The sequence below is a fragment of the Maniola jurtina genome, chromosome 18 (genome assembly GCF_905333055.1).
Source record: "Maniola jurtina chromosome 18, ilManJurt1.1, whole genome shotgun sequence".
In the NCBI taxonomy this organism is placed as follows: Eukaryota; Metazoa; Arthropoda; class Insecta; order Lepidoptera; family Nymphalidae; genus Maniola; species Maniola jurtina.
The window spans coordinates 4,497,197-4,508,108 of NC_060046.1; the positions used below are offsets into that span (position 1 = coordinate 4,497,197).

Here is a 10,912-nt window from a genome sequence, read left to right on the forward strand (position 1 = left end):
GAAATGCTTTATTTGTAACATTACATTTCGTAACAGAACGGAATATTGGAGGTGTGTGTACGCGTGTACGATTGGTAATAGGTACAAACTGAACTATGTAAAGTAGGTAGGTACGTAAATGTTCTTACAATTTTGGGATGGGAATAGATACTATTGAAGGACAAGTGAAAATTAAAAATTTATAACACCCCCGACAATTAGTGAAGGTTACAGTAACTAGAAAAGAGCTGATAACTTTCAAACGGCTGAACCGATTTTCTTGGATTATAGCTAAGAACACTCTCGATCAAGCCACCTTTCAAACAAAAAAAAACTAAATTAAAATTGGTTCATTAGTTTAGGAGCTGCGATCCCACAGACAGATACACAAATACACAGATACACACGTCAAAGTTATAACACCCCTCTTTTTGGGTCGGGGGTTAAAAATTATAGTTTTATATGAAGTCCAATTCCGGTAAAAAATACTTATTTTTTCTTGTTCAGAACCAATTCTACTTACAAAGATGTTACAAAGTAAGAATCGAGAAAAACAGACGCATTTGTCAAATCCACGTCAAGATAAACGAAAAGCAACTCATGGCGAGAAAAATACAAATGTTTTCTCACGCCAAGAGATTATTAATTACATTCGTTTTGAGATAAAAATATGATTCTCCGTAAAGGAAAAACTCACACCACAGTTTAAATGAGCGTCGGGCAAATATAATAAACGATGTTAGAATGAGACATAAATATGGCTCGACATTTGTGGTTTTGGAATACGCGAATTTTATTTTTAGAAATACGAGAACTCTCTTATATTGGCGTCACTCAGAAAAGCAGGTATTATTTAAATATTTTTATCGAATTATTGGAATGTCCTCTCCAAAACCAACACAAAAAAACACAAGTTTAATGTGTAAGGTTATCCGAGAGTTTTAATCTAAACAAACTAATGCCAAAATAAATAATTTAATTAGAGCGTGATTGCTATCACAACATCTAATTATTCAGTTCACAATCCAAATACCGAAAATATGCGATATCGCTCCGAATCTCGGAAGGAGACTGTACTAAAACCTTCGAAACACCCGTATTTATGCAAGTTCAATCTTGTTGGCCGCCTAGCAACAGATTGTATGACATCGAATGAGCCAAATATCGATTTTATCAAACTACCTGCATTAGATAAATTAATAATTTTATATTATTTTTGACAACTGGAATCAATTTTTAAAAATAACCTTACAGTTCGGCCGTCCTGAATTTAACACGTCCTCGTGTTTCTAATCAATCTTGTCATGTCAGTCGCGGGCTTCCTTGCCCTAAGTCAAATCCAAATCATGGGCTATCCTGCCCTCCGTCAAATCATTAAAACCTACCCTTGAACTGCCGAACTCTCAGTTTTAATATCAAGTCAACAATAAATCCAAACCACTAACTTCTCGTTCGATGTATACAAAATCTGAACCACTTATTGCAAATTACTTTCCACTTCACAAAAGACTAAATTCTTTAAAAAAAATTAAAATTTTAATCACCAAATCAAACTCAATAAAAATTTTAATCAAATGTGGGTTGTTTACAAAAAGATACCAAAGCGAATTTAAGACAACGTGAGACACGTCCCGCTTCTGAATTATTGGCGTCACTCAGAAAAGCAGGTATTATTTAAATATTTTTATCGAATTATTGGAATGTCCTCTCCAAAACCAACACAAAAAAACACAAGTTTAATGTGTAAGGTTATCCGAGAGTTTTAATCTAAACAAACTAATGCCAAAATAAATAATTTAATTAGAGCGTGATTGCTATCACAACATCTAATTATTCAGTTCACAATCCAAATACCGAAAATATGCGATATCGCTCCGAATCTCGGAAGGAGACTGTACTAAAACCTTCGAAACACCCGTATTTATGCAAGTTCAATCTTGTTGGCCGCCTAGCAACAGATTGTATGACATCGAATGAGCCAAATATCGATTTTATCAAACTACCTGCATTAGATAAATTAATAATTTTATATTATTTTTGACAACTGGAATCAATTTTTAAAAATAACCTTACACTTATTATACCTATACTTACCGGAACGCAAATGCGTTTGCGGCAGGTAGTTTGCTGGTAGAGAATTAAATGATTTGTGGCAGAAGAACTGTGTATCATTTCATCTGCTTAACAGGGCTCTCTCCGACACTTACTCCATGCAATCGTAGTTCCAATTTCATTTGAATATTAAGCAACCAAAGTCCATGAAATTTTGCAGACATATTTTAGAAACTTATATCTGTGCCTGTGGTGTTTTAGATTTTTCTAAAAATATATAGTTTTAAAATTACAGGGGCTCAAAGATTTGTATGTGAATTTTTAAGACCGCGTAACTTTGAAACCGAATATTTTAACAGAAATCTGGAAAACCACATAATAACCACTGCTTAATATTCAAATGAAATTGGAACTACGTTTGTATGGAGCGAGTGACGGAGAGACCCCTTTTAATAAACCCCTAGTAAACAGGACTCAGATTTTTCCACCTTTTTACGAGAACTAAATTCTAGAGGTTCAGCTAAGTAATTAATTGATTATGTCCCCAAAAATGGGGCATTCCTTCAACAGATTAGTCCAACAGATTCGAGCACCGAGGGATACTTGTGATAATGAAATGCCCACGTACCCTAATTTGTCAAATAAGTAAGTACTTACTTATCAAATAAATAATTTTATTGTAATATTTTCAAAGGAAAATAAATAAATTTGAATTATATTGTTTACTAGCCGATGCCCACGACTTCGCCCGCGTGGATTTAGGTTTTTCGAAATCCCGTGGGAACTCTTTGATTTTCCGGGATAAAAAGTAGCCTATGTGCTAATCCAGAGTATAATCTATCTCCATTCTAAATTTCAGCCCAATCCGTCCAGTAGTTTTTGCGTGAAGGAGTAACAAACATACACACACACACACACACACACACACACACATACAAACTTTCGCCTTTATAATATTAGTGTGATGTTATAGTGACTATACATTTATCATCGATGACATTTATAGAGTATAGAGGAGATGATATAGAGTTTGACGAATGACCATAATTAGATCGATGTCCTTCATGGTAACCATGAAAAAAGTATTTAAGATTTCCTACCAAATAAAACATTATTAGTTTTATTTTTTTATTTTTTTAATGAAAATATTACAATAAAACTTAAAGCTAGTCTTATCTAATTACTATACAAATCATGCCCGCGTGGAATGGTGCCAAGAATACTGGCTGCATTTCCGCGTTGGACAACCAGGCTGATCCGTTGCGTAAAAAATGAGCCAGCCCTTCTGTCACCCGATGAGGCTATTAAACGCGGTGAAATGTCTCGTTAAATTTTTTTTTGCACTAAGACTCCATGGCCCCAGGGTCTCCACGGCAAACGGAACAAAAATGTAACTCTCAATAATTAGTTTAATCTAGGTGTTTTGTTTGATATTTCATTATTACAGTTCGGTTTCTGTGCCAAAAATATTCAATTATAATAGTGTGGTTTGTCCAACTAGATAGGTATTTGGATAGAGCAACATCTGGAAAGCGAGTTTGCCAAAAAAAAAAAACAAAACTTAACGCGGCGGCAACCTTTGTGCGAAAATCCGAAGTTTTTTCTAAAACAGAAACATTTTACATTGTTTCGTTTTTGACATCGAGGTGAAATAATAAAGAAAAATATTTTGGGGATAAAAAGTAATATTTCATAGCCACATGGCCATCAGTATATTTAGGTATAAAGAAAAACTGGCTGACATCTATACCTACTTACTAGTTGTATAAAGAGGAATTATTTATTTGTTTGTCTGTAATCGATACACTCTAAAACTATTGAACCAACTTAAATCACTGTTTCAGAAATTTAAAAACTGATGAAACTTTAAAATCAATTTGAAAGCGTGTAAATGTAAAGCTTTTTTTATCTCTCAAAGGATTCTAGAAACTGTTTCTGTGCTCAAGGAACTGTTTTGCGGTGAGTTAACGTTTTCAACAATTTACTGGATTTTTGCCCATTCTTTTTGGCCAGACACTTCTCAGAGATCCTTACCTTTTAAGGTTCTTTTTGAGCAGACACGTCGCTGGGCCTTTAATCATACAATTACTTTGTACTTGTTTCTTTAGATTAATTAAAGCGTCAAAATTTTACGAGACCAAAGTACTACGTATTACGTATCAAAGTATTTAACTTATTTATAAATCTATGAAGCCCAGTATATTATAACGTACTAGCTCATGCCCGCGACTTTGTCCACGTGGATTTAACTTTTGAAATTCCCGTGGGAATTTTTTGATTTTCCGGGATAAAAGTAGCCTGTTAACAGGTATTTAACTATAGCCATACAATCAATTCGATCCGTTGCTCCGTTGCCACTTGATTGAAGGACAAACTAACAAACTTTCACACTTTCGCACTTACAAATATGGTTATTGGATGCTAATAATAAATTAGGTAAGTATCTATTATAATACATATCTAATAATATATTTATTTTATCACAATGTAAGCATTTATATAAAGTGATTTGCTTGTACCAAAGCATTACACCATAAAGATTGTAACTTGCAACAATAATAAATCATAAATGTTTTAAAACATTTTTCGTGTAAAATATTCCGTCAGTTTGTGTAAAGTCAAACAAAAAATATAAAATAGGGAATCGGGCTTAACGAATCCACATTCTTTCCTTTTTAATCACGAAATGCTATTAATAGTTACCTATAGCAATATGAAAACGTTATTGAAATGGAATATTGAATCAATGTGTTGAATATTTATGTTACAATTTTCCGATATCGTATTCAAGAGGTTTTTTGGAATTAATAAATAATTACATGACTTCACATTATTTAAATTAGCCTGAAATAATTTTGAATATTTACACTTTATTAACGTTTTGTGTTAAATTTTGTATCAAAATGGAATTTTCTATTCAACAGTGAACCGACTAGGTCTTTCAGGATCGAGCTTTCTAAAGCTTGTTTGATACCTAATTATTAAGATGCTAAGGAAGTTAAAACTCCCAAGTTCAGAATATTTGATCTACATCTATATAAAAGAAAAAATATAAGTTCCAGCTAAGCTAAGTGAAAATGTAAGCACAAAATTCAAATTCTCCAAGAACAAGTGTAAATTAAAAATTCATAACACCCCCGACAAGTGAAGGTTACAGTAATAACTAGAAAAGAGCTGATAACTTTCAAACGGCTGATCCGATTTTCTTCGATTATAGCTAAAAACACTCTCGATCAAGGCACCTTTCAAACAAGAAAAAAACTAAATTAAAATCGGTTCGTTCGTTTAGGAGCTATAATGCCACAGACAGATACACACGTCAGAATCATAACACCCCTCTTTTTGGGTCGGGGGTTAAAATTTTCGGTATCGGTGTGTATTAACTCAGACGTATACTACATTAGCACGAATTATGCAAATATTGAATCCCTCTCTCCTTAGTTGAGTATCCGCCTCCATTTGTCATGTTAATGTAGGAAGTTTGCTCTATTTCAATTTGCATTGTATCTCATAAGCCAAGGCTGAGTATGGAGAGCCATTACTATTATAGTCAGTTAGTATAGGTAAATAATAATTTTATTATTAATAATAATAATTAATAATAAATAATAATTTTATTATTATTGAAAAGTGAGTCTGTAATTTTTTTAAAAACAACCAAAAACACTTTTGCAATTCTTATATTACTAGAGGATGCCCGCGACTTCGTCCGCGTGGATTTAGATTTTCATAGATCCCGTGGGAACTGTTTGATTTTCCGGGATAAAAAGTTGCCTATGTACGTCCCCGGGATATAAGCTAACCCTGTACCAAACGTCAGAATTGGTTACACTGTTGGGCCGTGACAAGGTAGCAGACAGACAGACAGACAGATAGACAGACACACTTTCGCATTTATAATATTAGTATTGATCAGTACGCATCTGTATGTAGATACACTTCTTAGGGTTGTATAGTAAAAACTATTAAACCGATTGATACACCCGTCACAGTTATGCTGTTTATTAAAACCTTAGAGATACAGCTTAGCCTGAATTTACACGAAGCCGTAGGCAAAAGTTAGTCTTGAACTTTTAAAAAAAAATTCAGCAAAGTATTATATTATCTTTCAAAGTATGATGTAGACCGTGAAGCTGGTACCTCACTTCTTTATAAACTTTGGTTAGAACCATGTGGCCCACTTTAAACGAATTTAAAGACAAACTTTCTTGTTGAAAGTGTAAGACAAGATTTTAAAATTTTCGTCGCATCTTCGACTACTATGTGCCGTGTAACTTATATTTTACAATTTTGAATTTAAAACAAGAATTTAGATAGCGGGAAGATTTAGATTAGAATATTTTTAGTTTAGATTAATTAATGACAAATTTTTATTATTTTATGGACTAATTTTGTTATATACCTACTTCTCATGAGGTTCAATTAGATAATAATTAAGATTTACTTATAATTATCGCTGGCCTACTATTGACTCCTCTCAGAATGGAAAGGGTTTAGGCCATAGCCTGCCTCAATTACCAAGCGGGGATTGGCAGACTTCACACACCATTGAGAACATTATGAAGAACTCTAACCCCCCGTTCACACACTGCTCTACTCGCGCAATTAATCGCGACGCCGCCGCACTAGGTCACTTGCCTTTGCAACGCGATGGACGTCGAAACTGTGACAGCGTGCGCGCCATTGCATACTTACCGACAAAATAGGGAGCGATGGGTATGAACGAGGAACACGCGAGTAACGCGGCCACACTACGTCTCTGCCTCCGTTCCTCCCTCCTTCCCATGCTACACGGGCATAGTGTGGATGGGGGGTAAGACATACAGGTTTTCGCACAATGTTTTCCTTCACGGTTAAAGGTCTCGGCACACATATGGGATCGTAAAGGGATCGGCTCCGTATCGCCTCGAGCCGTTCAGAATGATTTGTATTAAACTCCCTACTGCAACGCACACTAATCGGAATCATAACGTAATCGCCTCGCCTCGGAACAGGCTCCGAACTTGCAATTCCCGCGCTTACGGCTCATCGTCCCCGCGCTTACGTCTCATCGTCCCCGCGCTTACGTCTCTCCGTACCCGAGCTCACATCTCTTCGTTTTTTCTTGCTATTTTCTTTTTCCTCTTCATCAAGTGCTATGGCTGTCATAGCCAACTCACGTATTGTAAACCAAGACATAACCGTGCGCTACACTTAACGTTTGGATTCAAACTGATCTGGTGCCAACCAGGTCAGCCAGCGGGCGGCGAGGCGTAAGCGCGGTGTCGCCTAGCCGTAGCTGAGTTGACGTACAGGCGCTGCTGATACGCTTTCGTTACGTGCATACGGTAGGTTGACGCCTGGTTGACAGCGAGGCGAAAGGCGTTACGGTTACGATCCCTTTCCGATCCCATATGTGTGCCGAGACCTTAAATATGTACCTATTAAAGGTTGTGGAATTGGTATTATCAAGTAAATAAATAAACATTTTTTTTAATCGAAATATGAAATAAAAGTTATTTTACATACCAAAATAAAAAGTGAGTGTAAAAAATGCATTTATCGTTTCATATTTTACGATTGATTATAATATTCGCCTTTTTTTATTGTACTGGTACAGTGGTTATGAATTCTTGTAATGATACTAGTTAGTATATTTTATGGTATTTATTTTTACCAAAACTACAAATAAATTCCGATAAAAATCACAAAGTGCTGACGATGACGGGTGGCGATTCCGACCCCATGCACGAAACGCCAATCTCTGTACCATTGGTGAACAGTTGATTATAATATGATATTAGCTTATGTTAGTGACTTCCTCCGCGTGGACTAAGCTAATTTTAAACCTATATTTTTAACCCCCGACCCAAAAAGAGGGGTGTTATAAGTTTGACGTGTGTATCGGTGTATCTGCGTATCTGTGTATCTGTCTGTGGCATCGTAGCTCCTAAAATAATGAATCGATTTTAATTAAGTTTTTTTTGTTTGAAAGGTGGCTTGATCGAGAGTGTTCTTAGCTATAATCCAAGAAAATCGGTTCAGCCGTTTGAAAGTTATCAGCTCTTTTTTAGTTAGGAGTTACTGTAACCTTCACTTGTCGGGGGTGTAATTTTTTAATTTACCCTTGTACCCTTTGGGGTTGACATTTCAAAAATCCTTTCTTAGTGGATGTCTAGTGTCTACGTCATAATAGAGCTAAGTATTTGCTTGCCAAACAGCCCGATCCGTGCCGAGCGTTGATAGATCAGACAATCAGTCAGTCAGTCGGCTTCTCCTTTTTAACCCCCGACCCAAAAAGAGGGGTGTTATAAGTTTGACGTGTGTATCTGTGTATCTGTGTATCTGTGTGTCTGTGTATCTGTGTATCTGTGTATCTGTGTATCTGTGTATCTGTCTGTGGCGTCGTAGCGCCTAAACGAATGAACCGATTTTAATTTAGTTTTTTTTGTTTGAAAGGTGGCTTGATCGAGAGTGTTCTTAGCTATAATCTAAAAAAATTGGTTCAGCCGTTTAAGAGTTATCAGCTCTTTTCTAGTTTTCTTGTAGAAAAGAAGGTTAGATAACCGTTAGGTTCTTAATATTATGTCAATAGACAAATGTCAAGCTGTCAAGATGGACGTTGCCTAAATACATAATTATTTATTTGAAAATGATGTTTTGGAAAACTCAAATACTTTGGATCGTCGGGGGTGTTATAAATTTTTAATTTACACTTGTATATGTTTAGATTATTTTAGGAATAGAAAGAGATTTACCTGAAAACTGGCCATGTGAATGGAACAACGGCACAATACCATTTGCTTACAACTTCTATCTACTAAGTAAGTATTAAACAAGTTTCAAATCTTGTACTGTTTTGTCAAGAAACTATACAGTTATTATACAGTGTGTTTTTTAACTAAGATAGTATGGGGAAATCCAAAACTAAGGGAGGTACAGGAAAACTGTCTTAGAAAACATTAGGTCTTTTTTGTGGAAACAATTTTGACTGACTGACATGCCAACATAAAGCTCAAATTGGATGGAGGTACGGAATTCTCTGTCTGCGAGTCTGATTCGCACTTGACTGGTTTTTTAAAATTCGATTTTCTCATTTCCAGATCCAAATCGGTTGGTGAACGTAGCTCATAGAGGCATCAGAAACATCGAATCACAATCTTGTTTGCATTTCGTTGAATATAACCCAATTGACTTGGCCAGAAAAGCGAATGTCACCTATCTCTTCTTCACATATTCCGATGTGTTAGAGTATTGCTGCTTACCTGTATCCCCATTTTATAGACGACGGGTATGATTCCTTGTGAAAATTCGTAGCGAACTAAAGTGACCAATACAGCGATATAAATGTTCCATGGTTTTTTACGTACATAGTTAAGTTAAAACAGACCCTAAAGCCAGAGTTTTAGTGCAAGTTTACAAATGGACTGGGTCTGAAGATGTTCGTTGGAAAATGTATTGTTATTACTATGAAGCGCCCCATCTAGTGTTACATTTAGATCGCTGGACCAATATAGCTCAATAGTGTTTTTGAAATTTTCACAAACCTCTCGTACATTTCGTGTACTCTGTAGTATCTATATGACAAGTGTAAATTAAAATTTAAAACACCCCCGGCAAGTGAAGGTTACAGTAACTAGAAAAGAGCTGATAACTTTGAAATGGCTGAACCGATTTTCTTGGATTATAGCTAAGAACACTCTCAATCAAGCCACCTTTTAAACAAAAAAACTTAATTAAAATCGGTTTATTAGTTTAGGAGCTACGATGCCACAGACAGATACACAGATACACACGTCAAACTTATAACACTTTATAACCTTTTTGGGTCGGGGTTAAAAATAATTTTATGTATGTTTTTTCCAGGTGGTCCTGATAACACCCCTCTGCACGCTTCCAGTACAAGTCGCTCACGCTACGTTGCATGCCATGGGGCTGAAACACGACAAGCATAAACCGTTTCCAGCAGAAAAAGTCTTACAAGTTCTCAAATGTAAAAATGATTCTCTTCATCCTGGCAGTTGAACGTTATTTAATACTAGCTGATGCCCGCGACTTCGTCCGCGTGGATTTAGGTTTTTCGAAATCCCGTGGGAACTCTTTGATTTTCCGGCATAAAATTTTCCGGGTGTATGGTTTGGGTTGTATTGGCTAACTTGTCATTTTAAGAATAATAAAAGCTGAGTCACAGTTTATTACTTAGAATAACTACCGAGAAACGTATGAAGATAATATCTAGATCTGTCTTTCATTAGAGTTATTAGACGTTATGTAGACCTGAAAAGTTCTTAAGTTCTTTGCAGTATTGATAAAGCTCGACGATTTAGATTGCAATACTGCAAACAGAAATACAGGTAAGTATTTCTGTGACTGCAATAATTTTTTTACACCTTTCGCAAACATGGCACGTAAGAAAACTGTGTGCATTATAGTTTATTGAGCAGCGGGCAATATAAAATGAATTGCGCTAGAAATTGAATTTCGAAACTGGTTTGTATAACAACAGCAAACAATATCGCGGAAATGTTATTGGTACTAGCTTTTTACTTTATTTTACCCACTTCCAAAGTAGGGCGTAGTGAGAACATAATTTTTTATACGTGAAGATTATCTCCTTGGCGTCGCTGTGGTCTTGTAAAAGGGTTTGATACTAATTGGCAAGGCTAATTTGAAAATTTTATTCGAATGTTTATGTTCCTGTCTGTCAAGAATAATCACACTTACTAATCTTATATAGTACTAGAAGATGCCCGCGGCTTCGCCCGCGTGGATTTCGGTTTTTTAAAATCCCGCAGGAACTCTTCGATTTTCCGGGATAAAAAGTAGCCTATGTGTTAATCCAGGATATTGTCTATCTCCATTCCAAATTTCAGCCAAATCCATTCAGTAGTTATTGCGTGAA

General features: G+C 35.7%; 1 protein-coding gene across 2 annotated transcripts; it reads left to right on the forward strand.

Annotated features, from left to right (window-relative positions):
* The first annotated feature begins 7,560 nt into the window (after window positions 1-7,560).
* On the forward strand, window positions 7,561-10,704 carry LOC123874224. Of its 2 annotated transcripts, none has more exons than XM_045919463.1 (4): window positions 7,561-7,657; window positions 8,741-8,834; window positions 9,114-9,301; window positions 9,877-10,704. In XM_045919463.1, exons 1-4 carry the CDS (start codon window positions 7,649-7,651, stop codon window positions 10,033-10,035), a joined length of 450 nt encoding a protein of 149 aa, XP_045775419.1. In that variant the 5' UTR covers window positions 7,561-7,648; the 3' UTR covers window positions 10,036-10,704. The 2 variants fall into 2 exon arrangements, with proteins under 2 accessions (XP_045775419.1, XP_045775418.1); XM_045919462.1 differs by having other exon boundaries at window positions 8,751-8,834.
* The last annotated feature ends 208 nt before the right edge of the window (window positions 10,705-10,912 follow it).